Source organism: Enhydra lutris, unplaced genomic scaffold (assembly GCF_002288905.1).
Source record: "Enhydra lutris kenyoni isolate GAN:26980312 unplaced genomic scaffold, ASM228890v2 scaffoldscaffold56, whole genome shotgun sequence".
Lineage (NCBI taxonomy): Eukaryota > Metazoa > Chordata > Mammalia > Carnivora > Mustelidae > Enhydra > Enhydra lutris.
In genome coordinates this window covers 9,139,145-9,153,124 of record NW_019154140.1, presented here as the reverse complement: position 1 = coordinate 9,153,124, position 13,980 = coordinate 9,139,145, and the positions used below count along the sequence as shown (strand labels likewise).

General features: G+C 41.1%; 1 protein-coding gene across 3 annotated transcripts in view; it reads right to left on the bottom strand.

Annotated features, from left to right (window-relative positions):
• The window catches only part of LOC111157785 (disco interacting protein 2 homolog B), a 228,291-nt gene that overhangs the window by 92,016 nt on the left and 122,295 nt on the right, over nucleotides 1-13,980 (bottom strand). For all 3 annotated transcript variants that reach the window (XM_022519419.1, XM_022519420.1, XM_022519421.1), the window contains one exon: nucleotides 3,466-3,594. In XM_022519419.1, coding sequence (XP_022375127.1) covers nucleotides 3,466-3,594 — 129 coding nt within the window. The remainder of the gene's footprint in view (nucleotides 1-3,465; nucleotides 3,595-13,980) is intronic.

Sequence of the window (13,980 nt, the reverse complement as noted above, 5' to 3'; positions counted from 1 at the left end):
TACACTTGTGACCTTAACACATGTGTAGAAAGGTGTATCGTGCCTCGACGTGCAGAAAAAGGTATTAGTAAGTGTATTTGAAATGTCAGAACCTCTTGGCTAAGTGTAAAGAACAGCATCAGGTCAGATTTAACTCTGAATAAATATAAGCTCTTTACACCATGTCTGAAACAAGAAATACTAAGTCTACTTAGATTTGATTATGATTAGTTGAAATGTCATAGGTATTAATAAGCCTCCACCAAATAATAAAGGAATTTTCAGCTACACTCACTAACATCATTAAATCCTTTCTGTGTACCCACCAGTTTATTCTGAATGTTTGTGACTTTTACAAAACGCACCCTATGTTCTCACACCACTGTCACAAGTGACAGGTAAATGTAACACTTCCTAAGGATGGAGTGGCAAAGAGAAGTTCAATTTCCAACAATTTCTACCATTTATTTGCTCTACTGCTGCTGCGACTGTTGATTTCTTCTTTTTCACAGAAGCCACAATTTCTTGAGTATATACCTTTGCAATTTGGCTAAGTAATTCCTAATATACTGAAAAATGTGATTTTCACCCAAAATCCATGCTTGCATGCCCCTTCTTTCATGTGCTCCCTCACAACGGTACTACAGTATTCTCATAGCTTTCAGTATCTACATGGTTTGTTTGTTTAAAGATTTTATTTATTTATTTGACAGACAGAGATCACAAGTAGGCAGAGAGGCAGGCAGAGAGAGAGGAGGAAGCAGGTTCCCTGCTAAGCAGAGAGCCCGATGTGGGGCTTGATCCCAGGACCCTGAGATCATGACCTGAGCCGAAGGCAGAGGCTTTAACCCGCTGAGCCACCCAGGCGCCCCCATTCAGGGTTTTTAAATCACCTTTTCTTCCCTACTTTACCTCCTCTCTGGCCTACTTGCTACTACCTCAAAAGAAAAAAGTCCCTGTAGACAAATATCCAAAATCCTCTTTTTTTTTTTTTAAAGATTTTATTTATTTATTTCTCAGAGAGAGGGAGAGCACAAGCAGGCAGAGCGGCAGGCAGAGCGGCAGGCAGAGGCAGAGAGAGAAGCAGGCTCCCCATTGAGCAAGGAGCCCGATGCAGGACTTGATCCCAGGACCTTGGGATCACGACCTGAGCCGAAGGCAGCGGCTTAACCAACTGAGCCACCCAGGCGCCCCCCAAAATCCTACTCTTAAACCCTCAAAAAACCCCTGTACCTAAGAGTTTCCACCATCTACTAACCAGTATTTGATTCATAGCCTACACTTTCCAACATTTGGGATAAATCTGAAAGAACTGTTATAAAAGAACAGGGGCTGGAGAGGACAGTAACGTTTTAGTTGATGAAGGTCAAAATTTTGTACTAAAGGTCACTATCGCTTTTCTCTGTATGTGATCAGCCTGGACGTAATTTGTAGAGAATCACCTTTTCGGTTCTTACTAATCCTTTCATTATATGCTATAAAAACAGACCAAAAAACGGGGGGTGGGGGATCCACAAAACTCCCAGAGCGCCAGGGATGAGAGTTTAGAGGCCCAAACCCTTCTGGGCTGGGCAGAACCCACTGCTGCTGAACCTGGACCCCAGCTTAAAAGGTAACAGTGGGTGCTTGGGAAATCGGGCTTGGGTCTTGGCAACAAAGAGGAGCTCCTGAAAGGCTTTTCTATATCCAGCTGTACCTCCCTCTAATCCATTTCTTAGCTAGTAACTACTTTTATTCTTTCTTTTCTCCAAAATATCTATTTAGCCCTTATATATACTTGGCGCTGTGGTGGGCATGGGGACACGGGAATGGCGGAACATGTGGTCTGCAGCTGGAGCAAACCACTAGAGCAAACACAGATGTACAGCACTGCTCTGCTCAAATCCTTTAGTGCTGTTCAAGAGTCCTCAAGATATGGGGCGCCTGGGTGGCTCAGTGGGTTAAGCCTCTGCCTTCGGCTCAGGTCATGATCTCAGGGTCCTGGGATCGAGCCCTACTTCAGGCTCTCTGCTCAGCGGGGAATCTGCTTCCCCCCAGCCCTCTCTGCCTGCCTCTCTACCTGCTTGTGACCTCTGTCAAATAAATAAATAAAATCTTAAAAAAAAAAAAAAAAAAAGAGTCCTCAGAATCTCGTCCCTGGTGATCTTTCTAGACTCCTCTCCCACTTCTTTCTGGGTCCTTGCCTTCTAAATTCTGGTCATAATGAACCCCTTTGAGGTCTACTACCTGATGCTCTGTCCCTAACACTATGTGTGCTGTGACACCATTTAGATGTCGTGCTTCTGAGAAAGCCTCCCCGATTGCTCAAGACCAGGTTAGGTAGAAGGGAAAATTCTGGTGTAGTGTGGAATCTCTGTTTTCTTGATGGAACACTTCTCGTTCCTTCCTTTAAGTGTATGAAAATATGTATCTAATAAGATCAGCTCACAAAAGGTCTGACACACCTCTGCAACCATGTCCTTTTCCTCAATTTCTCTAATGCAGTTTCTGAAAGGATGTGATCTACAATCTGCTTTCCAGTTCAAGAAAAGATGAAAGACTGGCTGGTACAGGAATCCAAATTTTGAAGGAAGTAAAAGAGCACTGCAATTAGCTTGAGGGCTTAATTCTGCTAGTTGGTAAGACAGTAAATGGGCTGCAGAGACTGCCTTAGCACAGTGACCACAGATGGGCACGGGATGGGTTTGCTATGCCACAGGTCTTCCTGAGGGTCCCAGATTTGTTTCTCTGCTCATCAGTCCTGGCCATGATATGGCTGGGGAATGTTCCTGCTGCCAGCCATAGCGTGTTGCCTTTTCCCTTCTTCTGGGGACCTCTTAGGTCAGAAGAAATAAAGCTGAAGAGTTTACTAATTTGAAATTCCACTGTGAGCTTTTGTTCCAGCTCCATTAGTAAGAAGACTTGATCTACAGCTCTGAACACAGAAGGATCTGCCTCTTCCAACAGTCCACTGAGCTCTCCCAGTACCATCCCATGTTGACCGTAGCGCCCACTCTCTTTATTTATTTACTCATGTTGCCTCTGTACCTGTCTGGCTCCCCTTCTGCCCTTGAGTGCAGAAACGTCATATTTGCTGCTGCAGCACCAGCAAATATTGAGTTATCTACCACACCTGGCACATAAGGGCTAATAAATGACCAATGAATGAACTAACAGAGACCTGCTGGCCCTTCAGTGGAAAAAAAACAAACATTAAAAGCTTTTAAGATATAGGGGCGCCTGGGTGGCTCAGTGGGTTAAGCCACTGCCTTCGGCTCAGGTCATGATCTCGGGGTCCTGGGATCGAGTCCCGCATCGGGCTCCCTGCTCGGCGGGGAGCCTGCTTCCCTCTCTCTCTCTCTGCCTGCCTCTGTCTGCTGTGATCTCTCTCTGTCAAATAAATAAATAAAATCTTAAAAAAAAAAAAAAAAAAAAGCTTTTAAGATATAGAGTTCATACTACAGTCACTAAAAACTCTTCTGCTGGCAACTTTCAGTTCCTTCTCACCTGATCGGTATCGTTCATCCCTGGCTCCCCCAGATCGAGTTCGGTGGTACTTAGAAGGAGCGGAAGTTTGAGCTGCAGATGAAGCAGGTGTCTGGTTTCTATGTTCTTTCTGCACTGCTGAATCAGTTTCTAAAAAAGGAAGTTTGGAATATGGTTATCTGACAACAACAGTTAAAAAGTTTTCTGAGCACTTTATGACATTCCCAAAACACCCTGAGGTAGCTATTATTATCCCACCTAGAATAAATGATTATAGAGCATCATATACACACATAAAAATGATGCAAAGACATCCAGGCTAAAAAATAAAATCTTAGAGGCGTTACTGTCAACAGGTGTTGGGAGAGAAATGGCAAGGAGATAAATGTAAAGTGAAAAGGCCATTCCAGAGATTCTAAGAATTGATGGGGTGGGGGAGGTGGGGGTATAAATGACCCCCTAATCTGCATAATGGTACAAAAGAATAGTTTGGGGAGCTTTAGCCTCCCCACCATAAGTTATTCCAAATAAACATGTCATTTAAGTAAAACTACGGTGTTTATTATGCAAACAGCTTCAAGTCAAGTCTACTGGCCCCTCTCTTTCAACTGGAGTCACTTCCCATTCCAGTAGCAGGCCAGTCCCCATTCTCTGCCCTCTCAACATTTACTATCTTATCAGGAAGATGGAGAAGGGGGAAGCAGGTAAAATAATCAGAAGAAAAACATTGTAAGTTCTGGTATTATACTGCTGTGTTTTTTTTTCCCCTCAAATAGTGTGAGCTCCTAAGTCACATTTTTTAAAGTTATAGTAAGACCTTTTAACATTAAGATATCACCTTTTAATAAATTTATAAGTGTACAATACAGTAAACTCCAAGCATGATGTTGTAAAACAGATCTCTAGAACTTATTCATCTTTGCATAACTAAAACTTTTTAATAAATTCCATTAGCCAACAATATAGTACATCATTAATTTCAGATGCAGAGTTCAGTAATTCATCAGTTGTATGTAGCACCCAGTGCTCATCCCATCTCGTGCCCTCCTTAATGCCCATCACCCAGTTACCCCATCTCCCATCCCCCTTCCCTCTCCTCCCCTCCAGCAACCCTCAGTTTGTTTCCTATGGTTAAGAATCTCTCATGGGGGGCGCCTGGGTGGCTCAGTGGGTTAAAGCCTCTGCCTTCAACTCAGGTCATGATCCCGGGGTCCTGGGATCGAGCCCCGCATCGGGCTCTCTGCTCAGCAGGAAGCCTGCTTCCCTTCCTCTCTCTCTGCCTGCCTCTCTGCCTAATTGTGATCTCTGTCTGTCAAATAAATAAATAAAATCTTTAAAAAAAAAAAGAATCTCTCATGGTTTGTTTCCCTCTCTGATGACTTCCCCATAACTAAAACTTTTTACCCACTGGGTAGCAATTCCCCATTTCCTCCCTCCCCCCAGCTCCCCCTCCTTCCTTGGCAACCACCATTCTACTCTGAATATGTTTGTTTTAGATTCCTCATAAAAGTGGAATCATACGGCATTTGTTCTTCTGTGACTGGCCTATTTCACCCAGCATCATATCCTCCAGATTTACTCACGTTGTCACATATTGCGGGATTTTCTCTTTTTAAGGCATATTTTAAATTTCTTAAATAGCACTTAATTGTGTCCAGCAAGGCATCTCAGACATAGGAAATTACACGCCCACTACAGTAAGATGTCACTTATCCAGCGAATGCACTGCTCCAGATCGCAGGTGAGAATTAGTTTATAAAGTCAAGAAATAAAAAAGCAGACTGAAAGCAGAGTGGTCTGGGGAGTATAAGCAGTAGTCTCACATACCTTATGAAGGCTAAGGGCATCACAGTACTACAGAAACTGAGCTCATCATGACAATGTCATATCATCTTTTAAAAATGGTTAGCATGCCAGAGAGACCATCTATAAGAGCTCCTGGAGACAGTCCCAGCTGAGCCCAGCCCTGTACCTGTCCCTGCCAAGGCACTAGACATATGAGTGAAACCATTTTGGACCTTCTAGGCCGGCCCATGAACCAGGTGAAAAGTGCTGAGTGACCCTAAGTGGCAGCATGCAGAGCACAAAAATCACCCAATGGAGCCTGCCTAAAGTCCTGGCCCACAACATCGTAAGATAGAATTTTAAAAGTTTTTATTTTAACGGTTAGCTTGTTTTACATATACTGTTTTTAAGAAAGCAAGAAGAATATATTTTAGGATGATCGCCACTAAAGTGCTTTTATGGATCTAGAAATGTTTATTTTGTTATGGTTTCTGGCAGCTGAAAATTTTAATATAAAATGTATTAACTGAGCAGAACATATTTTAACACTGATATTTTGAAATGTAACGTCTGGGATTGTAAACCGAAGGTGTTTTTTTTTTTCCCCCCAGATTTATTTATTTTAGAAAGAGAGAGAGAGAGAGAGCATGCATGAGTGGGAGGGGCAGAGGGAGAGGGGGAGAGCCTCTCAAGTAAACTCCCCACAGAGCACAGAGCCTGACATAGGGCTTGATCCCACAACCCTGAGATCATGACCTGAGCTGAAACCAAGAGTTGGGTGCTCAGGGGTGTCTGGGTGGCTCAGTCGGTTAAGCGTCTGCCTTTGGCTCAGGTCATGATCCCAGGGTCCTGGGATCAGGCCCCATATTGGGCTCCTTGCTCACGGGGGAATCTGTTTCTCCCTCTAACCTCCTCACCTTCGCCCCCCACTCATGCTCTCTCTCTCTCACTCACTCTCTCTCTGTCTGAAATAAATAAAATCTTCTAAAAAAAAAGTTGGGTGCTCAACCAACTCCACCACCCAGGGGCCCCTGTAAATTGTACCTCAATTCTTTTGATAATACATTTCACAGAAGAGCTATACTGAACTCCTAATATTTTCATACCTCATTTCATTTCTTAGTATACAAAGGAATTAACAAACTAGAGCCCATGTCTTTTTATTTTTATAAATCGTTTTATCAGAACATACCATGCTCATCGGTTTCTGTGCCGCCTATGGATGTTTTCACACTGTCAACGTAGCACTGAGTAACTGGGGCAGATACTGATGGTCCTCAAAGCCTAAAATACCTATGTCTCACCCTCTGCAGAAAAAGCTTACCAACTCTCGGTCTGTAATAACAAAAGCTAGTGGCTCAGTCGGTTAAGTGTCCAACTCTTGATTTGGCTCAGGTCATGATCTCAGGGTCATCAGACTGAGCCCCACACTGGGCTCTATGCTGGGCATGCAGTCTGTTTAAGATTCTCTCTCTCCCTCTCCCTCTAACTACCCACCCCCACTGCTTGCTCCCTCTAAAAATTAAAAAAAAAAAAAAAAATATATATATATATATATATATATGGTTTGTTTTGTGCTAGGCACTGTGCATTCAGAATTTTTCACATATAATTTATTCCTCACAACAATCCTACAAAGTCAGCAGTAATGCTATCAACTTATTATAGAAAAGTGATCAGAGACATGGATTATTTTATGCAAAGTCACAGAGCCAGGGGATGGCAGAGCCAGGATTCAAACACAAATCTGTCTAATTCCACTGGTTCTCAACCAGAAAAGTTATGAAAAGTCTCCCTAGACTGTTAGGAGGGAAGCAATCAGAATTAATAATATAGTTTAGGAATATCTAAACTATATTATTACAGTCAGGATTCAGGATTTACAAGATTTACAGTCAGCAGCTAGATAATAGTTCTTAAAAAAAAAAATCAATTGCCTTAATTTACAAGATTTTGCAAAAAGCCCCTCCAATAAAGTTTTCAGCCATTCATTAGAGAAATTATTTAAAGCATATTCCAATTAACTTTAGGAAACAAAAAAAAGAAAGGGGCTATTTTTATTTATATTGTCAGATGATCTGTACAGGAAGGAAATCAGGTTAGCACACATGAGCTACTTTGCCTGTAAATATGCACAGAGAAAATGGTTTAACTTAGAGCACTAAGTTTAAAACACTAGTTTTGTATTACTTTGGGGGAGGGTGTCACAGTGAATCTATATATGAATTACCCATCACTGATTACTTTTTAAATTAAATAAGTAGATTTGCTAGGACAGACCAAACCACCCCAAGAAACATGGAGCTTCTGCCTTAAGATAGCTAATAATCCAAAGGATGAAAGCATGAACATAATTTCACAAAGGATGGACACCAAAGGTTTATGTATTCTTTACTATTCCTCTCACTTTTATTTTTACTTTGTATTTCAATGTAATTACTTAAGAGAAAGAAAATAATATAGGTTAAAGAATAAAAATTGTTTCAAAGAAATGACAGGTCAGTGACAGGGGAATAGGGAGTTGATACATTTGTTTGAGGAAAAATGCAAGAGAATAAATATTTCTACTCAGGATTATCTAAGCATTATCAGAAATCAAACCACAAGGAAATGTAACACAAATACAGACATCTGATGAGAACTGAGAGTCAGATGACACTTAGCAAGAGATCTACTGAGCTGGTACCAAAAAAAAAAAAAAAAAGCCTCACAATAGGCCATTCACCAAGCAACATTACTATGATGCTCTGCTATGTTTATTTCAGTTCTCCCAGGAATTCAGTCATCCAAGCAGACCAGGTCCCTTTTGGGTCTAAAACCATGACAATCATCTTGTGTAGCTTGTAAGAATTGAAACCAGAAGGTCAATTTGCAGTATCAATAAGTGGCTAACAGGTTTGTTCAGTGAGCATTCCGCAGGTGCCCACGAAGCACAATGCCACAGAAACATGGATTTCTGACAAAGTAAGCTGGGCTCAAATGTGCAAAAGAAGCTATGGAAAGAAGGAAAGAAAGAAAGAGAAAGGAAAGAAAAGAAAAGAAAAGAAAGAAAGAACAAACTGAGAGAAAAGAAAAAAGAAAAGAAAAAGAGTAAAATGAATTTTTAGGAATTGAATCACTTTAAGTATAACAGGGGAGTTTAACAATGAAATTGTAGATAATCCTTTTTTTTCCTTAAGTAATCTCTAATCCAACTTGAACTCACGATCCTAAAATCAAGAGTCACATGACTGTACCAGCCAGGCACCCCTTGTAGATAATCCTTTTGAATATAAATAATTAGTCTCCAATTTACATGAATTTTATAAATTTTTATCCCCAAGAACCAGAGTTTATCTTTTAAAATATAATACTTACTTAATACTTAATATTTTATATGTGCACTGAAAAAACTGGAAGCAAATATAGTAAAATGTTAATAGCAATTATCTCTAGGGGATGAGACTTTTAATGTTTTATATATTTTTCCATAGGCTTTACTGGGATGCTATAATTTAGAAAAGTTATCTTTTTCAAAACATAAAAATAATAAATGTTCATTACAGAATATCAAGGAAATAGTTAAGTGTAAAGAAGAAAATAAAAATGATACTGGATCTTAATTCAAAGGTCATACCACATAGAATAGATTCTGACCAAAATAATTTGAAATAATATTGTTTTTAGCTACTTTAGATAAATTATGACTCTATAAGCAGGATTTTCCAATCTTCTAAAATCAGTTGCCTCAAAAAACAAAATAAGTTGCCTCCTTTTCCAAAAGTAACTGATAAATCAATACAAATTTGGAGGTGAGAGGGAGGAAACTATGACCTGGTTGGATTAAAAGAACTATGGAGGTCTATTCCTACCTTCGCTTACTTGACAGGGCAACACTTTGTCTTGGAAGGGGGCAGGAAACAGTGTACCTCAGGTCTCCTCAAAGACAAGAGGGGAGGGTCAGGGGACACGGGAGCACAGCACATCCAACATATGCGGGGCAGGAAAGATGCTGCTTCAAGATGAATCATGCCTAGGGCCAGGGTTTCACACTCTTAACAGATCTCAGGAAATACCTGGGGCCTGAAAATAGAGACTTCTACACTTTGAATAAGATGTGTACAGTTTCACTAGCATAGTAAGAAACTAAAAGCAAAGATAGAATTCCCTACATGTATCAACATAATAAGGTATTACACACCACAAAAAGATGGAAAATATGCTGACTCAGCAGACGTGTGAATCATCCAAAATGAAACAATGTCAAGTGATAAAAAAACACAAAATATCATGTCCATAAGATGATTAGAACTGTAAAAACTACTTCTATGCAACTTATAAGGGCCAAATAGGACATAAAATCCCTTAAGTAATGGTGGGATACTCTAGTTCTTCACCATTTCCTTCTATTGTTTACAGAGTCACATATAAATCAAGGTAATTTTAAAAAATAGTAAATAAAGATACATGCTGGAACAAGAGCTGTGGATCTCACAAATCAAGTATTCTTCAAAACTTCTAAATTCAAGTGTGAACCTACTTTAGATCCACAGGAAACAGTAACTCGCTGATTATTACACCATGACTGTCCGTCTGAGTTCCCAACATTTTGGTCAGTTGTACAAATTAGCCACTAGGGGTCGCTATTATGTTTAAATAATGTTACCGGACTAATAAGTTGAAAACCACAAATTTTTATTTCCTCTACAACACTGAGCCTTCCTTCTCAATGATAAACATGTACACGATTTATTCCTCTTTGACAAAGACAGTCTTCTGCGCTGCCATTGTCTGAACACAGCAACAGCAAGGACTTGAAAAAGCAGTTGATATTTACTAGCATAAAACTATGCAAAACTTCCATTCAGGAAGATGGAAGAAAACCAACCTTAGCTTCTTATCTTCCAACTCTGCCTATGAGTTAGCAGATATTCTCAGCTGTAAGGGTAAGAGAGTAAAGAAGGATGGGCTCTGAGAACCAAGTAACGTAATAATTCAACTTTTTAGGGTAAACAGAGCAGACATGCTCACTGGCTTTGGTGCTGGTGTACAGAAAAGAAATTAAACGACTGATCACTACTTCATGTATACCTTTTACACCAGGTATGGGCTGAGAAGGAAAAGAACCAGTCTCTCTCAACCCACAGGATGGGCAATTTAGTTTGTATTAGAATTTCAGGGAAGGTCTGCTAAGAGGAGATACTGATACAGGCTTTAGTAAGGTAGAGAGAAGGAAAAGCCACTTTCTACAAAAGCATGGTTGGAATTTGTCGAAGTCCAGAGAGGGAGAAAAACCTTGACTGTCGGGGACAGTGAAAGAGATGGAGCGATACAAAACGAGGCTGGAAGAAAAGCTGGGTCAGTTAACTTCTACTAAGCCAAAAGAGTGGTCTTTGAAGGGATTTAAACAGGAAATGACAGTATAACAACGATTATAACATTTCTATGGCTCTTTAAACTTTCATGACACCATCTCATTGTATCTTCCCAATAACATTATCTGATAAGCACCATTAAGGAAGCAGGACGCCCATCACAGATTACATTTATTTTTCTGTACTGAGAGAATGTCAGTAATCCCCTTGAATTATTATAAATAGAGCCTCCACTCCCACATTGTGCAAGAAAGGTGGGTGAGGGTACAGTGAATCACTTGGGGAACCTTCCCTTTGGAGCTAAAGTAACCCAACACCCCACCCCCACCCAGCCACCTTGCTGAAAGCCTGCCTTAGAAGGATAGGTGATTAACCTCACTGGGTGGGGAAAGGAAGGTAAGAGTGAGAATGTTTGCATGTGGAGTCTGTTAAAGGGGCCACCTGCCTGATTCCTAGGGGTGGATTCTGGGAGAAAGGGGAGTGAGAGCTTCTGGGTCTGTGAAGTGGGAGGTATCTGGATAGACCCTGACCTGGAGCTTCCCAGGCCACCTGGCTTCAGGAAAGTGGCTGAGCAGAGCTAGAAGAGTACAATAGCAAGAGTTCTGCCCTGAAACTTCGAGAGGGCTACCTTGGCTGAGCTGAGCAGAGACTGGGCTCCTCCATCCAGGAAGCATGCTTAGCAGCGGGTCGGTACTACTGGTCACCAGGTGAGGACCAGTATTCAAAAGCACCCCATGAGGCACTGAAAAGCTTCAGCAGACTGTGGGCTCTTCCTTTTTAGGTGTGGAAACTGCACTGACCACCTCTCTTTCTGCACTAGCTATATCCCAGGGGGCTCTTGAACAATTCAGAGAAGCCCCTGAGGAAGATAGTGGACTTCCTTCTGATAAAGAATGTGGGAACAGATATGACTGCAGTACGTGTGTGTGCACTCCAGACTGTAATACTATCCAAACCTAGCAAATGAAAGCTCAGAACTGGGACTGGAATACAAAATTCCATGTTCTTTCCATTAGGATGTGACCCTCACTTGGGAAGGAACTTTTAAATAAAAATGGAATAGATAAAGTAGATTCTACCCCCAACCCTCAAACACACAAAGAAACATGCTACCTACTTAACATTTATATAGTTAGAAATGTTTTGGAGCATTCCAAATGCCATACCTAATTTCAACAGCTGGTTTTAAGTTCACGTACCTTTGAATTTCCACAGTTTGTTTTTGAGAACTCTCTTACAATGCTTAGTTTACTAAGCTTTTTTTTACAATCCTCATTTGTATACCTGTCTTATCTCTCCTATACAGTATAAATAACTTGAGGTCAGAGTCTAGTCTTAACTCATCTTGTTTGTATCTCTTGTAGTAACCAGCTCTGGGTCTCATAGTGTAGGCACCCATAGTTTTGTCTAAAATAAGTAATTAAGATCTTGTCTGTCTCCTCAGATCCATCAATTATAGTGAGCAACTGGGAAAAACAAAGACAAAAATGGAAAGATACCAATTTTAAAGCACATGGTCAAATGTTAATCTGAAAGGCCTGCTTATTTGTGTATCTTCAAGCTATACAAGTTTTTTTTTTTTTTTTTTTAAGATTTTATTTATTTGACAGGGAGAGAGTCACAAGGAGGCAGAGAGGCAGACAGAGAGGGGAAGTAGGCTCCCCACTGAGCAGAGAGCCCTATGAATGGCTGGATCTCAGGGCTCTGAGATTAGGACCTGAGCCAAAGGCAGAAGCTTAACCCACTAAGCCACCCAGGTGCCCCAAGCTATGCAAGTTTTATGCAAAAAAAAAAAAAAAAAAAAAAAAAGTGCCTCTCAATTTTCATACTTACACATGGTCATTAAGAAAAACAAGGTCGTAAATTGGTTGTTACCAGATGGGGGGTGGGGGCGGGGGGTGAAATAGGTGACGGGGATTAAGGAGTGCACTTATCCTGACGAGAGCACTGGGTGATTAAAATAAAAACCAAAAAAAAAAAAAAAGAGAGAGAGAGAGAGAAACAGGGTCACAGACTATCCACAAGAGGGGTTATCAGAGGCTTCAGAGAGACAGCAGACAACACAGGGAGTTTTTTTTGGTCGTATACAGGCATGCACAATCTCAAAGGCAGGACTGAATGGAAAAGAACAGTGATGAAAGGGGTGTGGAGCCGCTGGCAAAGGCAGCATGTGGATACAGACTGGAATACCGGTGAGCAAATACCCTCTAGCAAAATAAGCAGCCATCACAAAAGAAATCCAAGTTTGGGGAATGCCTCTGGGTCACCAGAGCCTCTTAGAGGACAAGCTAGAGAATGTCGATACATGACCAAATTCATAAACTGACAGGTTTTATCTTTAAAAGGGCAGTAGGTGAGGGACTGGGGAAAAAATAATATGCAAACCTAGGCCAAGAAGGAACATGGAAAAGGTGAGATTCTACTCTAAAAGCAGGAGACAAACACAATTAAATGAAGTGAAAAAGAGTAGGAAAAACAAATACACAAAGGTTGCAGACAATCTCAAATACATGAAGACAGAATGCACTGTTTACGCCAATGCCATCAAAAACAGAAGCTGCAGTAATGTCCTAAAACAAGAGACATGGGCCCCAAAGAAGATGCCACTACTGAACTTCAAGAAAATTTACTTATTTATTTTTCAGGGGTTGGGGGGGAAGAGGCAGAGAGAGAGAGAGAGAGAAAGAGAGAGAAAAAGAGAATCTTGAGCAGGCTCCACGCCCAGAGCAGAGACTCACGTGGAGCCTGACCTCACAACACTGAGATCAAAACCTGACCTGAAATCAAGAGTCAGATGCTTAACCTGCTGAGCCACCTTAAAGGGCATTTTTTTTTTTTTTTTTTTTTTTTTGGGAGAGAGAATGAATGTGAGAGTAAGAGCAAGAAAGATGGAAAAACAGACTCTCCATGGAGCAGTGAGCCAGATGTGGGGCTCGATCCCAGGACCCTGAGATCACGACCTGAGTCGAGGGTAGACATTTAACCGACTGAGCCACCCAGGCGCCTCAAGGGCAATTTTAAACCGTAAAGAGTTGCCAAACATAACTCGGTAGGTCTCTTCTCAGACCGACCTGAAGGAGGGAAGCCTCCCAGTCTGAACACATGAATCAGATGTGTCGGAGACTCTATGCTCAGCTTGCTCATGAACAGCGAAAATGAGGTACTAAGGTCTTTGAGATCTTTCAGTTTGACAGAAATTATCTTTGTACAAATTCTGAGTAACACTTACATAAAAATGTGAAGATAAAGAATTCTGATTAAACATGGCAGAATGAACATTTCTATCTATCCCTACTCCTTCCCCAAATGCCACCAGAATGATGATGAAGGCCTGTAGCAGAACAAGAAAACAAACAGTTCAGATATGCAGGAGAGACAGCACCAAGAGCTATTTCTA